The following is a 21,859-nucleotide window of genomic DNA, read 5'->3' as shown; positions in this document are numbered from 1 at the left end:
GCAAGAATTCACAAATTTTAAGGGCATGGATTTACTAGTATATAAATATAAAATTTTATAAAATAAATTATTTTAATGGAGTTATTTTTTATGTCTATCAAACAATATTCCAAATAAAAAAAAGGATAAAAATGGAGCTTTTGTTCATATAATTATTTCTAAAATTATTGGAATTAAGACAATATCCCAACTGCACAATACCATTCTTAACTGCGTTGAAGCGATATTTTTACAAGCATTATTTTTTAAAAAATAAGGACTTGAATTGGCGAAACAGGGCCAAATTCAGGCTCAATGGAAAACCACAGCAGAGCAAGCCTCACCAAAAGAGACAAAAAGCATAAACAAGCTCATAATTCATAAAACAAAAGCAGAAAACATCAGTATTATGAAATCTCTAAGAAACATGTTTTCCCGGAAAATTCCTGTTAGAAAAATCAAGATGTTCTACCCAACAAATTCCCTGTTAACTTCATTTAACCTGCTGCGCACACAAAACCAATTCTCCTGAGTGGTAACTAACATATCAATTAGATTAGAAATGTCATTACAATAAGAAGAGTGGCCACAATCTGGCAAAAAGAGTCAGGTGTGAGTCAAGTTGTTTTCTCCGTATGACCATTCTCGGCAGGGCCGTCAGCGTTAACATCCAAACCATGGTAAGGAACCTCGATCATGGGTTGTGGCACGGGACGGTCACCAAAATCTTGAGGGAAGAATTCAAAGTCCGGCCCAAAGTTGAATTTGACTTCGCAGTTTGGCTGATTTGGGAGAGTGTACATTGATGCAGCAGGGTAGTAACGCCCACCAAACAAGTCGCTGAAGGCGATACCTTGACACACTCCATTCTTGAAAAATGATATCTCACTTCCTGCAAATATGTTTTAAGTGATACAACAAACATTCAGATGACAAAACACATGGCAGATCATGTAATTATTACAACACGATTACCAATATACCTCTATTCTCTACTCAAAGATGAACTGTTTAGCAAAGCCAGCATAATAACAGGACAACACAAATCTACTAATGTTTAGACATTCACAAGCAGTGTACCTAATGAAATAATGAAATGGTGAATGATTACATAAAGAATACACAGGAAGGATGATACCTTGCAAGATTGCCAAGAGAATACACAGGCATAGCAACATTTAACAGGATTAAAAGAGACAAGACAGTTCCTGGATTGAATAGAATATATTATGCAAAGGACTGAGAAAAATTTGGAAGAACGTTGGATTTAGTTAGAAAAGAGGGACAAAAGAGGCATTAAAGTACAAATTAAAAATTGATCTGCTCACTAGTTGCAATAAAGCATTTCACTTTTAAAGGAAAGGTACTGACCATATTTCCATGATTCACTTTCTAGTCCATCTTATAAAAGGAAAATCTGAGGATATGATCCTCTCTAATGCATTACCATTGAATTTATATAACAACAATTTTCAAACGATACCTCTTACATCAAAGCAGAACTTGAAAGTATTTCACAAATGAATCATTTATAAATTGAAGAATGAAATCACATAAAGCTCCAGATTTCACTGTCGCAGCAGCACAATAAATTTACAAACTTCCCCAATCTCCATGAAAAAAGGCAAACATGTTCAAAGACATTCATTGGGCATTATTTTGTTTATTGTCCATAAAAGATAAATTCAACACTAAATAAGACTAATGGAACCAATATCAAGGGAAATTATATACATAGGCATAATTCCAATAGTGTGATCAATAACTAGAATGGACAGATAAAAAACAAAAGGTTAAAAGCAGACTGTTTCCTATGGCAAATGATGTTCAAACATAAAATTGAAATTAAATCATAGCTCTATCAGCTTCAAGGACAATGTTAATGGACATGAGATCAAATTGCAAATTTGCAACCTAAGCAGAGAAAACTAAATTTAATTGCAGAAACCATAATATGTTTGAAAACCCCAAACCAAATAAAATATAACTTCGACTTTAGAAAAATCTGTGTCAAAAAGGAGGGGAAAATTTCTCCTGAGGAAGAAAGATATCTCATATACTAATTAAATTATAATATGTAAACTAGATGGGAGAAGTTATCTTATTAGTTGCAAGGGATCAATTTATTGTATACTGATCGCATTCCTCTAAAATGAAGAGAATTCTCAAGTGTGTAAAGCCAGAGTGACTAAAATTTAGTAGGAAGGGATGATCATGAAAGAAAGTATAATAAAGTTAGCAAATACAGGTAAATGCATATCCGAAAAGCATGAAAATCTTTGCCAAATATGAGTAGAGATGTATCAACATCTGCATATGCAGAAATTAAATGCAGCACAGTTAAGGATCATACATAGCAAAAGAACATCGAGGTGATTCAACAGGAATCATGAAGATCTACTTACTACATTACCTAAAGTGACCAAGCATCATATGTAAAGACAGATACTGACTAGTTAGAATCTTCTCGTTTCTTCAAAACCCAAACTAACACGTCGAAACATAACACTAAGGACAAATTCAGAAACAACCATGAAGTATTTCACGTAAAAGAATAATTATAGATCAAAGTATGGGTAAGCAATGGCTTACAAGCTGATGTACAGAACAAACAAATATCACAAACAAAAGTTTAATCAAGAGCCAGGTTCAACAACCTACAGGTAAAAAAAAACTACAAAAGGGAACCAAAGGAAGTAATTAGCATTCGTATTACACAAAACTACTTGTAATGCATCAGATCAACACTAACACCAAACACAAAATTTTCAACCCCGGCACCAAAATCACCAAGGAACAACAAACGTGATTTGCAAAGCAGCAAATGAAGAAAAGGAGAAAAAGAAAGAAAGAAAGAGGAGTAGATGAAACTCACCAGGCACGACCTTCGGCGGCTCCTCTTTGATATCAGAGGCGCAAATGTACCTTTGCCCCTTGTACCAAACCAATTGGGGTGGCTTAGGGGCATACAGTCCCCCCTCGGGGAGGCTAATGTAGAACCCAATCACATCCCCTTCTCCATACCCATCCCCATACTTCTCTCTCAACGCCTTGTGCACCTTGCTCCCATCCACATCCCTGTAGGCAAAGCTATTCCCATCAAAACCCACCGGGGCCTGCAGGTCCCCCTTCTCGGTCGCCCACCCAAGCCTCGTGTGCCCTGACTCACCTAGCTTCATCACCCTGATCTCAAAGTACCAAGCCCCTTCTTGAACACCCCTTGTGGCACGCACCATGCGGTACCCCTTGGTACTGCCAGCAGTGAGGCGGTCATCGGAAAGCTCCACACGCTCGGCCTTGTGGAGCTTGGAGAGGCAGATAGAGGCGTCAGGTGAGTCATCAGATTTGTCGAGGAGAAAGCGAGGAATGGGGGCAAGGACGACGGTGGCATCGTCAGGGCCAGCGCCGGGGGTAGATCCGGAACCATTGGGGGCGGCGGGGGTCTTTGGTTTCTTAGGTTTGCGGCGGGAGGTGGGTTTGGTCCAGACGTTGTTGGACTTTTTCTTAGGCTTCTTAGAGGCGGCGGCGACGGCGGCTGCGACGGTGGTGGGAGCCGAGGGAGGAGTAGGGGAAGGGTCCGGGGAGGAGGGTTTGGGCTTCTTGGAAGGGGACTCGTCGGGGAGGAGGTCGCCATTGGAGATGTGCGGAGGGGGAGAGGGGGGATCGTGGCCGTTTGATTGGGGGAGGTCAGGGACGGGCGATTGGGGAGGAGGGATGTGGTCGAGCGCGTCGCACCACTCGTCTTCGTCTTCATCGTCGGCGGCTGCGGCGGCGGGGGAGTGGATGGAGTCCATCGGATGGAAGGGAGGAGAAAAGAGGAGTTGGGACTTGGCACTTGCATCCCAATTTTGACACGATAATATATATATATATATATATATATATATATATATATATATATATATTTGAGAAAGTGGATAAACCATTAACCCATTATAAAAAAAATCAGGAATCCATTATATATATATATAAAAAATCCATAACAAGATAAAAAGAAACAAGGGAACAGACCGTAGCAAGAAGTAAAGGTCGGAAAAATACAAAAAAGAGAAGAAAAACAGAAAAGACCTCATCCAAGCGGAAAATGATGAGATACTTAAACCCATTATCTAAAAGAACCCAGAGCAGGATATAAAAGAAGAAACAAAGAAACAAACTCATGATCAGAAGTGAAGGTCAAAATAACACAAAAAAAAAAAAACAAAAACAAAAAAAGAGCTCATCCAAGCGAAGAATGATAAAGTGCTTGTGGATCAGCTTGCTAAAACGCCATCAAAAAGTGTGTGTGGTTGGGGGTCGTCTGGCTCACTTGTCGGAATTGACAAAATCCATAGATCAGATAAAATAATTACAAATTATATCTAATTTTATTTATATTTTTAAAAAATTATTTTCAATTTTTAAAATATTTAGTGGTTTTATCCCTTTTAAAAATAAAATAAAATCATATATTTTGCAAGCATGATTTATAATAGGGAAAATTCATTTGCTTTACCCTCGATAATTTCAAAAACTTCCCAAACATGTACTGTGAGTTTTTGCATACCCTCGACGATACCTTCCTTTATTGTTTCACTTCCTTTTACCCCTGCGTTATGAAATTCCATCATTGCTCTTAAACCTTTTTGCATACATTTTTCATTCTTTTTGCATTCCTTTTTGCATGTACTCATTTCTTAAACAGAGCTCATTTTTTAAGCAGAGAACTTATTTCTTAAACAGAGAGTTCATTTCTTAAACAAAAAACTCATTTCTTAAACAGAAAACTCATTTCTTAAACAGAAACCTCATTTTTTTAAACATAAAACTCATTTTTTAAACTAAAACATTAATATTTAAAACGGAAAAACAAATATTTACGTGATAAATTAATCCCGGATATGAAAACCAATTAATCTTGGCCACTCAGTACATATTTAAATAGAAACAACGATATTTAAGCACTTTTTTTAAAGCGTAAGCGCAATATATTAAAGCGAAACATCGATAGTTAAACAAAGACAAACAAGCATATCAACGGATAACTCATTTCTTAAACAGAGAACTCATTTCTTAAAGCGAGAGCTTATTTTTTAAACATAGACCTCATTTTTTTAAATAGAAACCTCATTGAGTAGGGACATTGAGTATCTCATCGTCGTTGATCTCGTGCGAACGCTGAGTCTTTCGAGCTCCGAGATCCGGCGAGCGATCTCGAAGGTGGCTCTGCTCGTGTGGGGTCTTAAAGGAGAAATCTTTATCGGCGTTGGCGATCCGGTTGGCGACGTTCCTCGGCGGTCGGAGTGGTGAGGTCTTCGATGGCGACGTCGGATAAGGCGAGTCGAACTTGAACGGAACCATTCTCGATCGCGGAGACCGCAGACATGGATAGTAATAGAGTTAGGGTTAGGGATCGTTCCGAGGGTTTGGATCCATAGTGCCTAAGTCGGTGGCGAGGGAGCGGAGGGAGGAAGCGGCCTGCGATGAGGGGTTCGATCTCGTCGTCTTCGTCTTTGTCTTCATCGTCTTCCCTGTCGTCGACCTCATCTCTTTCATCTTCTTCGTCGTCGACCTCGGGGAAGACCGCATGCTCCTCGTCGTCGGCGAAGGCATCGAAAGGTTGCACTCATACGTATTTAAATAGAAACAACGATATTTAAGCACTTTTTTTAAAGCGTAAAGCGCAATATATTAAAGCGAAACATCGATAGTTAAACAAAGACAAACAAGCGTATAAAGCGGAGAACTCATTTCTTAAAGCGAGAGCTTATTTTTTTAAGCAGAGACCTCATTTTTTTAAACGAAACCCTCATTGAGTAGGGACGTTGAGTATCTCATCGTCGTCGATCTCGCGTGAACGCTTGAGTCTTTCGTGCTCCGGATCTGGCGAGCGATCTCGAAAGGTGGCTGCTCGTGTGGGGTCTTAAAGGAGAAATCTTTGTCGGCGTTGGCGATCCGGTTGGCGGCGTTCCTCGGAGGTCGGAGTGGTGAGGTCTTCGGTGGCGGCGTCGGATAAGAGCAGGGTCGAACTTGAGCGGAACCATTCTCGACTGCGGAGACCGCAACATGGATAGCAATAGGGTTAGGGTTAGGGATCATTCCGGGGTTTGGATCCATGGTGCCTAAGTCGGTGGCGAGGAGCGGAGGGAGGAAGCGCGCCGAGTGAGGGTTCGATCTCGCCGTCTTCGTCTTCATCGTCTTCCCTGTCGTCGACCTCATCTCTTTCATCTTCTTCGTCGTCGACCTCGGGGAAGCCCGCATGCTCCTCGTCGTCGGCGAAGGCATCGAAGGTTCGACCTTTTTCTCTGCGATATCGAGATCTAGATCGAGGGTGGAGATCAAAATTCTAGGGTTCGAAATCCCATTTTTTTCATGCAACGTGGTCGTGATTGTGAGCAGCGTGCTTTTGTCTCATCGGCCCAAATGCTACTGATAAAAGAGATTTTTGGGGGTGATAAATCACCACAAAAAAACTCATTTCTTAAAGCAGAAACCTCATTTTTTTAAACAAAAACCTCATTTCTTAAACGAAAAACTCATTTGTTAAGCAGAGACCTCATTTTTTTAAACGAAACCTCATTTCTTAAAAGCGAAAACTCATTTTTTTAAACAAAAAACTCATTTTTTTAAATAGAAAACTCATTTTTTAAACAGGAAACTCATTTTTTAAACAGAACCTCATACCTCATATTTTAAATAGAAGCTTCATTTTTAAATAGAAACTCATTGCACCCAAGGGCATTATAGTCAAACCCTGTCACACTTGCCACAACTTCCCACGCAAGGGACAATTTCGTCCAAAAAATTCCAAATTAACTCTATCAATCAATGTTAGATGTTTGGGGGGTTTAAAAAATCATTGTATTCAAAAGGAAGGGGTTTTTGGGGAGTGCAAAACTAACGGGGTGTTTTTGGCAATATTGCAAACTTATAGGGTGTTTTTGGCAATTTTCACTTTATAATATCTCAAACTAGTACAACCCCCAACCAAAGGAACCCAAACCAAAAGAAATTTCACAATAAAAAACCGTGAACATGCATGGGACCTTCAAAGTCTAGAAGCCCGTTTGGTGAATAAGATAAAATATGGACGAATATGATATAAAAAATAGATTGGAATAAGATAGGATTATTATATTATTTTATGTTTGTAGTGGACCTGATAATGAAATGATATAATATGAATGATATGTAAATAGACAAAATTACCCTTTATAATATAGTTATATATCTTTTTTTTTTTTAAATAGACTTGTTTTGAATTTTTTTCTTAATGATTTATTTATTGGTGTATTTTAAATTTTAAAAAAATAAATAGATTGCAATATCACTAACTTGAAAATATTATAATTCATACCAATTTTTTTAAGTCATAAACATGGCATAAAGCTAGAGTAACAAACTTATTAATGGAATATAAATAGATCACATCAAAATCAATTTGAAAAAAGAATCATTAGACTCGAAAAACTAAAAATAAGACATGATTAAAAAAGAGATTTAGATAAAAAATACTCGGCTGAAACACGAGATCAACGGAGAAACACTTTAACCACTCTAAATGCGTAAAATCCTAATTAAATAGTGAAATTAGTATCATATCTAGTTATTGACAAATTTCTTGTCCCAAGCATCATGATTAAAAGATCAAAAGAAGATATACAATGAACCCTACTTAAGAGAGAGTAACCAAATAATAGGGCAAAAAAAATAAATTTATTTTTTATCATATCCTCCCTATTTCTATCCTGACTCTTCCATAGAATTCATTATCATGTCATCGACTTAAAAGTGGACAAATAGGATAAGACTATCATGTCCTATTGACAAACCAAACAAAAAATACTAGCAAAATATGATAGTCTATCATATCTTATCATTTTTATCATGTTCACCAAACGGCCCCAGATGTAAAGTTTTTCTAGGAAAATACTAGCATGGGGTTAGAGTAAGACTGGTGGCTTTGATGCGTTATAAGAGGTCTTTGTTCCAACAAGTCTTAACCAATCAGTATCAAACTTGTTATGACTTGTGACGAATACAATCTAAGTGGTGGAATTTGATCTCGTTATGATAAGAGGCTGAGACTGCATTCATTACAAAATTGACAGGATGATGCATCATTAATATGAAATAGATACAGAACTTTGGGTCATGATGGGATCAAAGCCTTGTCAGCTATTCTGGTTTGGATGATTTCCAAAATAATAAACTTAAGTCATTGTAAATAGATGAACAAAACAAACAGCTGCTGCTCAACCACTAGTAGAGCAGCCCCAATCCCAGCAAGCGTAATATGATACAAGAGGTGTGGTTCCTGGCTTAGATGTAAACTAGGCCTAGCCAGTCAAGCCCATAACTGTTCCCCATGATTCACCACTGCTCCACACTGCAACACACAATGTAAAGGTATATAAAAGGTGAGGTTGCTAACAAACTGCAAATGGGCACCTCTCCCCTGAGTAATAATATTACCTTTTGATGGTTCTTCAATCCATGGTCCATTCATGATGTTCAAAATGCTGCACGCATCACTATATTCCAAATCAGGAAGCAACTTTGGTGTTAACAAGAAACACCTGCGTACATCAGTTCTCAGAAATATCAGTGAAATAAATACTGATAACCGAAGAAAGTTACACAGAGATGCACATATTCCAACCCATGGTTCAGTTTTGTTTCTTACTGTGGAGTGCTCGGCTGGCTCGCAGCCCTCACAAGTTGTTGGAACATCTTCCTCTCATTTATAGGGTCCATTCCTAAGTGTCACAATGAGAAAAGCTAAGCTTTCTGATAACATGCCTTCTTGGGAAGGGCAATGATATGAACCTTTGCAATTTACCTTGGTTTATCTCATCCACCACACGGAAAGGGCAATTTGTAAGATCTTGAAGAGAAACAAGATATAGAATTGTTGAAACTGAACGCTCCTGCGGAAAGAGGGTAAATTGAGCTTGAGTGACAAATATAATCAGCTCATATTTAGATTGTAGCACCCTTTGTTGTCAAGAAAAGAAAAGAATGTCAAAGATACCCCTCCGGATTGGTGGTGTGCACTGAGGACCTGAAGCTGTCCTGTTTGCCTGTAACATTTAAGATCATTAAATTATGAAAGGAGCACCTACAAGGTACCTCACTCAGGAGAAAAACCAAAACTAGAGAAAATCCATGGGAACAAGGCGAGGAGAAAAGTGGAGATTATAATGACTCTAAATGGTCACAATTGGGAAGACTCTTTCTATGTGTAAGCAGGAGATGTCATGGCATTATGAAAGTGAAATGAAGATCCAAAATGTATAGTTGGGTAGTAACAGCTGATTTGATAAAAATAATACCACAACAGTATAACCAAATGTGGTCCAGAACATAATAACGTGCAAGGAACCTTCATCACACACACACTTCACTGTTATAAAATACATCCAATAGTGAATGAAAAACCTAATCCACAAGGCATAGCAGCAACATGCATGGCTATTACCTTATACTCTGCATGTATAACAAGCCCATAAGATGCATAAGCCCAGGGATCTCTGTCTGACTCTATTGATAAAGATTCAGTGAAATTATAACCGAAAAGAGAATCATAATCGAAGACCAACAAATAATAGTTCGCACTCAATAAATTATCAACAGATATTGTCAAACAATAGTCTGGGGTAACTTTACCGGAACTTCACTTTTATAAGTATCCCAAATTTGTCAAAGTCCTTCTGATGCTCATCTGGGAACAAGATCAAGGGGGAAAAAGATTAGATTTTATTTTGTCACGCAAGCATATCAAAAATTACACAATACCTAATAAAACTTCTCCTGCAACTGCCATTTCTTGGAAGTTATGACTAAAGGTCTCATTTATCCTGGCAACCAAGTTCCGCAGAGTGGGAAGCCAATTTCCCTATGTGATATTTTATAAAAATCAAGTTACATAGAGAATCTTCAAAAATTCAAAAGAAAGATTAGTATACAGGAAAGAACATAATTTTTTTTTTTACTGACCTTTAGAGTTTCTATGTCAGATAAGCATTGAGTCAGATGATCCTTATCTGATTCAAGTTTAGTTTCTAGGGCATCTATCTGTATGTCAAAGGGCACATCACAAATATCTTCAAATCACAATGAAAAAGAATAAAAACAATTACCTTCTGTCGCCGGCTCTCATACTCTTCAAGAATATTCTGATTGAGGCATAAAATTGAATTTGCTGCAGAAATATTATCTTGAATTGCAGCTTCCAGTTCTTCTATTGTTCCTGGCATCTGCACATACAAAAGTCAAGATAATTATTCAACCCTACATGCTCATAGAAATCCTTTCAAGAAAGAGCCTCTAATATTTAATCTTCTCCAATAAATAAAACCAATACTATGCTATGAGGAACAGCAGATGTATTATGATGAAACAATTAAAAAAAACATACACACGCACACACGCGCGCGTGCACACACAAGATCAACATCCTCTGTTCAAGTCAAAGGTTTAAAAATATTTGCTAGAATCACAAAATTAAATCATTTTTGATTTCTGCAGAGGATTGAATTAGGAGATGTGCAAGCTATGTTCCTTGAGACATTCTGACTCCTCCCCTTAGAAGTCAACTAAATCATCACTTGAATTCATAAGTTCTCTTTTGATCTTATAATTAATGAGTTACATAGCCATGAATCTTAACAGTCAAAGATAGATTATGTATGGTGTAATAGTTCAGAATAACCGTATAATGAAATGGCCATCATGATAGTATTTGGCTGCAAAAGGTGGTATGCCATTGGAATGGTAATGACTCATTCTCATGGTAGCTTTGCACTTGGAACATTTATAGTAGAACGATAATAATTTAGAGAATCGCAGATACAAATTTATGGGTTTGCATGGGTAAATATGTTGAAGAGGTGTATGTAGACACGTATCTATAAGTTTACACATGCAAATATTATAAATATTCCCATAAATCTTACCACAAGAATAGGCATCTCCTATCCCCAAAATAGGCAACTACCATTAACAGGGAATGATAATGAGACTGCCTATTCATTCTTATTATAAGCCAACCAACTACGATAAATGGATGTTGGCATGGACATTCCCTCCTTGCTCAATCTAATATACCAAACACAGTCTAAGTTTCTCCACACAGAATGATACCACACGATGGCCTCTCACAATACAAGATAGTTCATAAAAAAAATGACAAAAGAAAAGAGGGTGAAAGACCTTCCTAGACCATATCATTGACAATGAGACAAACACTGAACAATGCTCATGTCACATAGCCCTTCAAACTGAACCTTTTAAATGATCCCATCACTCATCATCTTCATGCCATTGAACTAACAAAAATAAGGAGCTGACATTTAGGAAAGTTCTTGTACAATAAGAGAAACATTTCTATCCAATTCCACCATACAATCGTCACTTCTGACAGAGTAGAGTTCTCGGATAACCAAGAGTAAAACCAAGAGAAAGCAAGATCTTCATAAGCTGTCTTGAATATATAAGAAAGCTTTCTAAGTTAGATAATAATCTTATTTCAAGTATGCAATAAAGTTTGCCCAGAAAAATAATAATGTAATATACATAGAAAATGCAACACCTCAAATTATGAGTGAAAATGAGTGCAATCATACAGTGCAGAAAGAAAAAACTCCAACAGAATAAAAATCATAATTTAAAATAATGGAATGAAGTCACACGACTCACACCTCAAGAAATTCTTGTGCAAGATCTTCAGTGATAACAGCAATAGATTCTGCGTGACGCTTTGAAGCTATTAGCTGCTGCTTGCAATGTTCAGTTTCTTTCTTGCCTGCAAAAAAAAAAAAAAAATTAATTCACTATCTATTACATTCCCCACTGTAAGGAGTCCAACAAAATCACTGATAATCCAAGAGAGTCATGTGTATGAAATTCAGGAATCACACAGATAAGTAGGTCTACGGTGTAGAGAAAATATGGGGCATATATCTGTCTTCACACAATGGAAAAAGTTTGGCACTGGTGTTATGTCTCAGTTTCAGAAGCACTGATGCTTAAACCCCAGCTCATCATATAGTGTTCAGTAACTTCAGTTGTCAGTATATAGCAAAATGAAAAAGATAAATTCTGTAACATGCAAACTACAAGAAAGAAAATTTCTTGTGTGAAACAGCTTAAGAAACTCACAATTTTCCAAATGTGCAGATGCTTGAAGAGCAGACTTTTGGTGTTGCTTCAGATTGACTTCCAATTCCCTAATCTAAAAGATGGCCGCTTTAGCAAATATGAAGAGGAAAAACAATGATATATAGTAATTGTACTGGACACAGGGATAATAGAAACACTAAACAAAACACTTGAATTGCAACACTGGTTCAAATACATGAGAATTCCTTTTCAAAGGACAGACATATGCCTTTGAAAATCAAAACAATCTATATAATTGCAGAACAAATTTGTAATAGTGGTAACAAAAGACACCCAATATGGATCTCTATCCAACTTTAAAAGGATCAAGGAATTTCGGAAATTACATAATCCACGAACATCAAGGATTATGACAAATCCAGTAGGATATGACATTGAAGAGGTTTGAAGAGTCAGGCCACCTCCTTCCCTAACCAAACTAGGAAAGCAAGTGGGAGCTCCTAAGTCCACTATATAAAGGGGAAAAATGTCAACTTCAGTACTCTCACTCAGTTTTCCACCTGATTTGAGTTGCACATCTAAATGATCACATTCTTGGAATTATTCAAAACAGAGTTAACTTAGCTGGCCATATGACCAGTAAACAACTTTTGAACCCTGAATCAATAAAACTGTGTGTATACCTTCATCTCAATTTCAATGGACTTCATGTGCTTTTCAGCATAGCTCCATTTGCAAGAGACAGCATCAATGAGAAGTTTCTAGGTGAGAAAAATGCACAGTCAATTGGCAGAAGAAAATATATGAAGGGGCAGCAATGCAAGATAACTTCCAAAAGCCAAATTTCTTTAATATGTTAAAATGAATTTGGATTAAATACATACATCTAAATGTAATCTTACCTTGATTTTAATTGCTAAGTGACAACGTTGAACGTTCAGCTGACGCACATGGTCAATGAGCTTTTTGGTGTTTGACTCCAGATCACCCTCCTTATTCATGGATTCAATTTTCCTTCTCCTCTGATCTGGAGGAAACAACAAAGTGTCTTCAACAAAAAGATGTATATGTATATAAGATGTACATGTTTACTTACACACACACACACACAAATATATATATATATATATATATATAAATATATATAAATATATATATCTATAACAACAGCAGAAAAGATGGATGGAATGCTAATATGCACATACCAACACGATTTTCTATATCATGACGTTTTTTCTTCTCAAGTTTTACAGTGTTTGTGAGTTCCTCCTGAGGAAGAGGATAACCAGTTATAAAAGAACATTCATGCACCAAAACAGAAGGAATCACCCAAATTTATTACACATACCCGTTCTTTACGCAATTTTGCTGCTTCATCTTCCAAAAGTCTCTGTTCTGTTAGGAATTCTTTAATTCTCTCCTCTAGATCTACAATTATACCTTCCAGTTCACTTTTCCTGGACCTTAGCCTTTCTATGTCACCAGCATCTGAACCTGCAACATTAGCAAACAACAATATGAGCTATCACAAATTCATCAAAGCTGGTAACCAAGAAAGAAAATACTATCAAACAATAAATCTAGAACATACTGCACATGAAGAGTCGTGAACGGTGCAATGCTTCGACACTTGCTGAAATGTGACCGCCATATCTAGAAACAGACCATCTATAATGATTTTCTGGAGTCCATAGATCTAAAATTCCAAACTTCGATATCTCATCTGCCCTTTTATCTGTTTCATCGGTGCCAACATACTAGAAAAGAAGAATGAGTGGGGTAAGAAATAAAGGGGGGAAAGGCAATCCTAAAACCATGCTACTATAACAAAAGACTTCTTGCATCTGTCAATAGCAAATGAAGGCATGCAATAAAAGATCCATCATAAAGCATACCGAATGCTCTAATGCAGCTTGGCTAATCAAAACTTCCTTGACAGCGCTAGGAGCATCAAACACTTGGTCAAGGCGAGTATAAACACCAAGTTTGCGCACCTGCTCAATGATTACTAATTTATTATAAAAAAATACTGAATGAGATAGACATAAATGTCAACAATAACTGAGACAATTAGGGATACCTCCTCAGATATTTGAAATGGCGCTCTATCACTGCTGTTGCCTCCTACATAATTTAGAATTGGAACATCAAATGATCTAAGATTTCTTACCAAGTAATCTCTATCACCAGTATCCTGTGTGATGAATGACTGCAATAGAAAAGTCAGCATCATATAACAACATCAAAATGTAACAATAAGATACCAATTAAAATAATTACTTAAGAAAGGTCAAAGACTTGCTTCAATTCAACAACAGACCAGTGTCAGATGACCCTAGCAAACTAAAACATATCAAGATATGTTTAGAAGTAGAAAATATTAAAAATCTAATGATCTAGCATAACAAAGAAATAATTGAACCTTTCTTTCCTGCCAAGTCAGCAAGATAGACAGCTTAATCTTAACCCAGATTTCCAAGTGTGCCACAAAACATTCAATTGCTGGCACACTGCAGAATATTTTAATCAAGATATCACCCACACACACAGCTCATAAGTCTAGGATAAGCAAGATGGAGAAAATCATTCAATACACATAGAAAAAAACTTTCAAATACAAATGCTGATAGGTTATTTTATGACGTCCAGCAACAGCACTAGCATTACTCAACATCCAGCTATAAACTATCAGGACAAGGTAAAGTGCAAATTCGTCAGCAAAGAAAAAAAAAAGACGCAAGAAGATAAAGAAGACAGAATGAGAAATAGTAAAAGGAACAAACCAGTTGTAAAACAACATAATGGCTCAAATAAGCAAAAAATATAATTTTACCTTCCATATGTAAAATGGCACATGTTGTTCCAAAAAAGCAGCATGCATCCGGTTCTGGACATTTACCTGACAATGAAATCAATGGACCAGATATTGTCAACGTTTTTTCAAATAAGGAAAACTTGAGTCAACATAAGATATACCTCAATAAGAACAGGGCCATATACATCTTTCTTCAACTCATTACGGTGTTCTTGTAACCAGTTATAGGCATCCAGAATTCTGTCTGCGCCAGAGTTGCATAGTGCTTGAAGAAGTTTGGTGTTCTTACTTTCCATGTCTTTAAGCCTGCAAATGATGCAATATTGCAATCTTTTAGTTGACAAGAGAAAATTGGCATGCCCAGTTAAACATAGCCCAATGTAAATTACCGATCAAGACACTGGTTCAAGGCTACTCTTTTTTGATGTAAAATATTCTCATTCTCCCTCCTTTGTAGTGCCAATTGATTTGAATTGAGATCTAGGTCTCTTATTTGAGTATTCAGTCTTTCCTATCAATAAGAACTCACGTGTCAAACAGATAGGAAAAAGTAGCAAGTATATAATAAATATAAATAAACACAAGGCTTAAGAACTAAATAGCAATGACATCCCTATATAGATATGGATTGATTAAAATGGTCATTTTCCTATCAATAAGTATCAAAAAACAAAGGTATCAGAATGAAAGGGCCAAGTCACAGATTTTCTTTCATATGAGATTTATAAATAAATAGATAAATAAAGAGAACAACTGCCAAAATCTTGAACAAAAAAATTACTAAATTCAACACTTCACAGAACATCAATTAACCAATGATGATTCTTCAAAATGTTCCACGTCAAAAGGTTCATCTAGAGACAACTCCATATATAATGTTCATGAGTGTAAAATAAAGGCACAAGTCTACTTTCTATGATACTCTCTTCTAAGCTTCTAGAAACAGTTAATCATGTTTTCCAAGTGTCTGATATAAGAGAGGAAGGAGAGGAAGGAGAGTAGTGAGGAGAAAGAAATCCAGGTAAGAAAGCAGCTCAATCTACCACAGACCTCATTGCTTATGTCCTTCAATTACTATTCTCCATCAAAAGAAAAACACTTGCATCACATCTATTGTTGGTCATTCATAAGGACAAAATGCAACGTAAAAGCAACTAAGTAATCATTAAGTTTATACTAAGAGCAGCGATGATGCACATGCATGACCAAGAGGAGCATAGGCTTTTACTGCATCCACATGAAAGTATACAAGAAATTTTCTTAGTGATGCACCCATAATGTCATGACTCTTCAATTTTCTAAAATAACAGATTGTTCAATTGACTCTACAAAGTATAATACTATCTAAACATGACAAACGTGGATGGAAAACTGATCAGCTAAAAGATGACTTATTGAGCAATTGTGAAGTATCCAACATACAATTTCATTTTTTGGAGGTTCAAAAGTTGGAAGATTTGCAAGCTCTACTTCAGCAGCAAATAGATCTTCCTTTGCTTTCATGATCCTTATTTGTCGAGTTTCCTCTTGCTTCCTTAAATCTTCCATTTCAACATATTTGGCTTGCACTTGCACACCCTAATAAGAAGAAAACTAATCAGTTCAATTTAAAGATAGAGATTTGATTCACTTACAACAGGAAAAGATAAAAACAAACCATATGGCTTTCCCTTTCTAAAACTTCCATGCGCTCCTTTGCGTTTTCAGATATTTGATTGCTTAATTTCTTACAGGCTGAGTCTTGCTTTGTCTTCACTTTCTTTTGATCCCTACAAAATAAACCAATAGTCTTCTAGGTTCACAAAAAGAAATAGCACCAAAAACAGCTGGAAGAAATCTTAACCTGGCTACATGCTACAATGCTCATAATAAGCAATATATACCATTTAGATAGAGTTTCAAAGGGCAACCCTTTCATTCCCAAACCATAGGTCCACACATAGACTTGGAACTAAAGAAATCTTTAAAAATTTTGCAACACAAGAATAAGTCAGTAAGTATATTGTCCATCACGAAGTCCTATAATTTCAAACATGAACCTTGATCATAATAAGGCCCCAGGCTTAACATAACTACATTGCAAAACACATGCCTTAAATAACAGATGTTACAAATTCTCACTTACTCAAAGTAACTAGATTGCAAATATCCTACTTCCCACTCTAAATAATAATGATAATACTGTAATAGTAATAGATAAATAAAAATAAAACCAAGAGTGATAATTGTGGCCCTTATCTAAATTCTATAACAGACTTTGTTAAGCTTCTAAACGACAAGCACTTTTGAATAAGGCAATACGCAAAATACAGGCCAATTCCATGATGAACAAGAACAAATGATCTAACCATCAATACCAGAAGGATTTGACTCCCAATACTAGTGGTACAGAGTGAATAATAAGTACTTGGAATAGAGAATTCACAGTTGTGTCATTATAAACTCCATTAAAACTCCATTCAATATGCTCCCCTTCTCCTCCCTAAAACCTAAGGACACCCATGGGCATCTCTCCCCAGAAGACTATTCAGAAGTTCTCTTTGGGACTTGCCATGCCATGTCAATAGTTTTTTAAAATTGTGTTGCATTTCAGTCATCCCTAAGGTTATTATTAACTATTCACTCCATGCCTTTTAGATTCTGAGGCATCCGGCATGACTGCTCATAACTAGAACAATCACCATTAAAAACTTCCCCTAACTCAACAATGTCATACTATCAGTCACTGTCTTATAACTTATGTTGAGTAATTTGGCTGAAACAAATATTCTCAAACAACTATTCTCAAATAAACCAACAAATATTATTGGCATCTGAAGACAGTAGACGCAAAACAAATGATGAGCAAGACAGCAAGGATGAAATTACAATGCCAATTAAAAAGCGTACTCAATAGGTTGACTAAGATCATTCAAAATTTTCGCAGCTTCATCCAGTTTTCTCTTAGCTTCAGCCTCCTGTTTCTGTGATGCTTTATACTCCACTTTCTTCATGTCATATTTGAGCCATGGTAATTTCTTCTTCATTTTCTCAACCTACATTGGCAAGAAAAGGCATAAGAAAAACTAAGGTGGAATAGAATGATTGACCTTAATGTCCTAACCTTTGTCAAAAGGTTATCTCTTTGACGGACGCGCTCTACATCTCTTTCTTGCTCAGCATTAAGAGCCTTCAGCTGATTCAGAGTATCACCATTTTGTTTGACAGTCTGGATAATACACACAACGGATAAATGTTTTGCAAGATGTAGATCACAAGTTGATTACAGAAAATGAAAAACCTTTTCAGGCTGTGAATGAAAAAGAACAGGCAATTGAAAAAATTTACTAGTTCAAGTCTCTTCAGGTCAAAACTTTTCTCAATAAGAGCTTGATGCTGGACAGGTAGTTCAGGATTACCAACAGCTTTTTCAGTTTCTTCCAGAAGTTGTATTGGATTTAGCTTAGCAAATTCACAAACCCGATCTTGAGGTAAGAACTGCAAGAAATTAAGAACTAACTTTACAAAAAACCCTAAAATTTTAACCCATGAAAATAACCGTAACAGAGTTGGAAAAAATATATATAAAGCCACATAGAGTTCTTAAGAAAATCCTTCATGAGTCTTACAGTTGGTTTATGCAGGGCAATTTCATTTGAACCGGAGGGAGTAAAACTCTCACAGTTTTAAAAAACAAAATTGGCTAAGTATATTGACCTCGATAGCATCCTAAAGAAATTCCAGAATAAGTGATTCAACATCTCACCTGAGTCAAATTATTGACCTGGATATTGAACTTTTTAATGATTTCAATGACTTCCCTTCTTGACTTCACTGCACCTGCAAAGTGTGAACAATTGTGATGTAAAAAACGTCATAAAGAACTTGTTGGAAAGAATAAAAACTAATACCAATATCCTTCACATTAGTAATTAGAGGAATTAAATTGTATACTACTTCCCAATTGTCAAATGGCACCTTGTCAACTGACAAATGTGCTAAGCAAGCAAAATGAATGTCATGTGCTGTTATATAAGATTGGACTACTCGTTTTTATTTCACAAAAGAAAAAAGAGGAAAAATAATTCATTCATGTACGATATGCACAGAGAGACAATAAAGAGCCATAAACATCAACATTTACCAGAACAGTGAATTTAATTCTTTTCAACACCAAAAACATCAGTTCATTGGAATAAAATTTTACACTACTTTCTGATTGTCAAAGCACTTTGTGAACTGACAAATGTGGTAAGCAAGCAAAATGAATGTTAAAAGATGCTATAAAAGATTGGACTACTGGATTTTTTAATAAAAAAGAAAATATAAATGATTTATTCATGTGTGATATGCAAAAAAAACACAATAAAGAACCATAAACATCAACATTGACCAGAACAGTGATTTTAATTCTTTTTCAACACCAAAAGCATCATTTAAGACATTAAATTCCTTCTCTTTGTACAACCGACATCAGAGATCAACAATGACATTTGATATCATCAACAACATTGATGATAAGGCACAAGACAATTCCAGCTATTCCTGTCATGAATTACACTAAAAAAAGGCATCGTTTGGGTTTCCCATAATCAAGTTTGAGGGTAACATTCCAATATTCAGCGCAACATGCCCGCGAGAGTGATTACGTACAAAAGGTCAAATCTTGCACCAGAAGGCACTTTATTAAACAAATCATGTGTTCATATAGCCCAAGATGCCGATGATGATTAAACAAAGCATCAAAATCAAAGAAGAAGAAGAAGAAGAAACCAAGCATCTAAATACCATTGAGCGACCACTCAGACTTGTTATGAATATCAATCTTCCTTGTAATCACATACAACTCCGCTGCGCTGTAACCCCTCAGCGTGATTTTTATATAGCCAGACTCTTCACCCCGCTTAACAAACGCCCCAATACTGGAAGCCCTACCAAGAATCTAATCCAAAGAATGGAAGTTAAACAAGTAGCCAGAACCACATAACTAAGATTCAAAAGGGAATCAAGGTAGGGTATCAGACATGGGGCTCGCCAGCAAGGCCAAGAGCGATGGCACAAACGAGGGAGCTCTTCCCAGAACCATTAGGCCCGATAACGAGATTGAGGCGTGGCCCAGGCTTACATCTGAGATGATCGTAGGTCATGAAGTTGTGGATCTCGATCTCGACGATGTTCCCTGGAAGGTAGTCATCTTCTCCTCTGGATCAAAAGCAAACCCCCATCAAATCGTGCAGGTTGAGAGCGGGTAGAAGAGGAGCAAGTAGAGGAGCTTTCACGTACCTCTTGTTGAGCTTGGGGCGCTTAGCGGCGCGATGCGCCATGAATTTCGCGCAGGGGCACCGCTGGAGGAGCCAGCGAACGAGATTGGGACGCTAGGGTTTGGGAGCCGATCGGGCGGGAGAAGGCAAGGGAGGGAGAAAAGGCGCCAAAACGAACGCGCTTATCATCGTCCGATTAACCAACACTTGTGTCTTGATTCTTGCTCACCAAGAGGAACGTTGGATCGGACCCGAACTCTTCCCGTTAGAATGACTTGCCCGAACAAACCAGATTAGTGTCAGTTTGAATTGGCTAAGCTTACAAAAAAATAATAAATAATGAACAAATTTATTTAATTGATGTTTTTTAAAGATGTTTATTTGTATTTTTTTAAATAAAAATATTAGTTGGGTTATAAAAATGTTTTTAATGCAAGCGAGGTTTTAGGCAAAATGATTATCTCTCTCCCCTACGTTATTTATCTTAGCAGGTGATACATTGGGTGCAATGTTTTGCCGTGTGCTTATAATAAAAGTCTTACTATGAGTCCCTATTAAACCTTTGGATAATATTTGTTGTCTTTGATATGCAGATGATCTCATCATTTTCACAGCAGGAATACCAAAAGCCCTTCAAATCTTTAAATTGATTTTTTATCTCTTTGAAGGTATTTCAAGACTTACTATTAATTTCTCAAAGAGTTTGTTGTATTTCACAAATTATGGTTATCACCCTAACGTGGCCTCAGCTGCAGCCCTCAATTGTAAAAAGAATTGTCTTCCTCTCACCTATCTAGAAGTCTTGCTTTCTCAGATGCGCCCTAGACGATAGGAATGGACGAAATTGATTCTTATGGTTTCACGTCCTAGAAAGCAAACTACCTTTCTCTTGGGGGTCGTCTCACCCTTATAAATTTTGTTCTATCCTTCATTCCAATATACTGGATGTCGGTATTTTACTTATCAGTTTAGGTGATTAAAGAGATTGACAAGACCCGAAGAGATTTCCTTTGGAAAAGAGCTGGAGCTAGGATCGAAGAGCTTTCATCTAGTCGCTTGGAAAAGGATTTGTAGACCACGTGATATGAGAGGATGGGGAATCTTTAACGTACATGAATTTAATAAAACTCTTCTGGGTAAGTGGTGGTGGAAAATATACTCTACCCAAAAAAACTGTTGGTCTAGAATCATTCACTTTAACTACTTGAATAAAGGACCTCTAGCGCCATTGTTCCACTGCCAACAAGGAACAAATCTTTCTTCTGGGCAAGGATCAGACCGATACTACCTTCTTTCATAATTTGTATCTCTAAGACTGAAAAAAAAACGATGACTCCACACTACTACAGTATGATAATGCCTAGAAGGACGAGCTCCCAAAGACTTATGGCCTAACCTTTTCAACGATTACAATTCCCCTTGGATTACGATTAAATAATTTGCACAAGAATTTTCTTCACACGAGACATTCTTTCGCACAACTACTATCTCATAAAGTTTGTCTTTATGGTCATCCATACAAACTATTCCATCAATCAGAATGACTTGGAAATTTGGAATTTAGAAAATAACAAAACCTTATCCGTTCATTCCTTTTATAAGTTTCTAATGGATGGAGGAATGCATAGTGCTATATACCCTTTGTTTTGGAAAATTGAATGTCTAAGCAAAATATCTCTCTTCTGTTGGCTAGTAAGGGAGGATAAAATCCTAATTCTTACCA

The 21,859-nt window shown here is 36.7% G+C and overlaps 2 protein-coding genes across 2 annotated transcripts; both read right to left on the bottom strand.

Moving 5' to 3' along the window:
• Positions 1-508: 508 nt before the first annotated feature.
• On the bottom strand, positions 509-3,820 carry LOC120250671 (protein TRAUCO). The gene is made up of 2 exons (XM_039259501.1): positions 2,855-3,820; positions 509-871 (listed from the first exon to the last, which is right to left on the bottom strand). Exons 1-2 carry the CDS (start codon positions 3,771-3,773, stop codon positions 597-599), a joined length of 1,194 nt encoding a protein of 397 aa, XP_039115435.1. The 5' UTR covers positions 3,774-3,820; the 3' UTR covers positions 509-596.
• A 4,184-nt stretch (positions 3,821-8,004) lies between these two features.
• On the bottom strand, positions 8,005-20,350 carry LOC120249741 (structural maintenance of chromosomes protein 5). Its single transcript, XM_039258364.1, has 30 exons — positions 20,159-20,350; positions 19,900-20,077; positions 19,664-19,817; positions 18,642-18,715; positions 18,224-18,373; positions 18,000-18,104; positions 17,786-17,931; positions 16,554-16,665; positions 16,319-16,474; positions 15,286-15,407; positions 15,058-15,202; positions 14,915-14,980; positions 14,162-14,290; positions 13,977-14,075; positions 13,673-13,838; positions 13,430-13,575; positions 13,287-13,350; positions 12,984-13,108; positions 12,765-12,842; positions 12,121-12,193; positions 11,661-11,764; positions 10,101-10,217; positions 9,958-10,035; positions 9,757-9,856; positions 9,628-9,682; positions 8,993-9,041; positions 8,801-8,888; positions 8,645-8,717; positions 8,434-8,537; positions 8,005-8,347 (listed from the first exon to the last, which is right to left on the bottom strand). Exons 1-30 carry the CDS (start codon positions 20,197-20,199, stop codon positions 8,298-8,300), a joined length of 3,147 nt encoding a protein of 1,048 aa, XP_039114298.1. The 5' UTR covers positions 20,200-20,350; the 3' UTR covers positions 8,005-8,297.
• Between the last annotated feature and the right edge of the window lie 1,509 nt (positions 20,351-21,859).

The sequence above is a fragment of the Dioscorea cayenensis genome, chromosome 19, assembly GCF_009730915.1.
Source record: "Dioscorea cayenensis subsp. rotundata cultivar TDr96_F1 chromosome 19, TDr96_F1_v2_PseudoChromosome.rev07_lg8_w22 25.fasta, whole genome shotgun sequence".
Lineage (NCBI taxonomy): Eukaryota > Viridiplantae > Streptophyta > Magnoliopsida > Dioscoreales > Dioscoreaceae > Dioscorea > Dioscorea cayenensis.
This window is presented reverse-complemented; position numbering and strand designations above follow the sequence as displayed.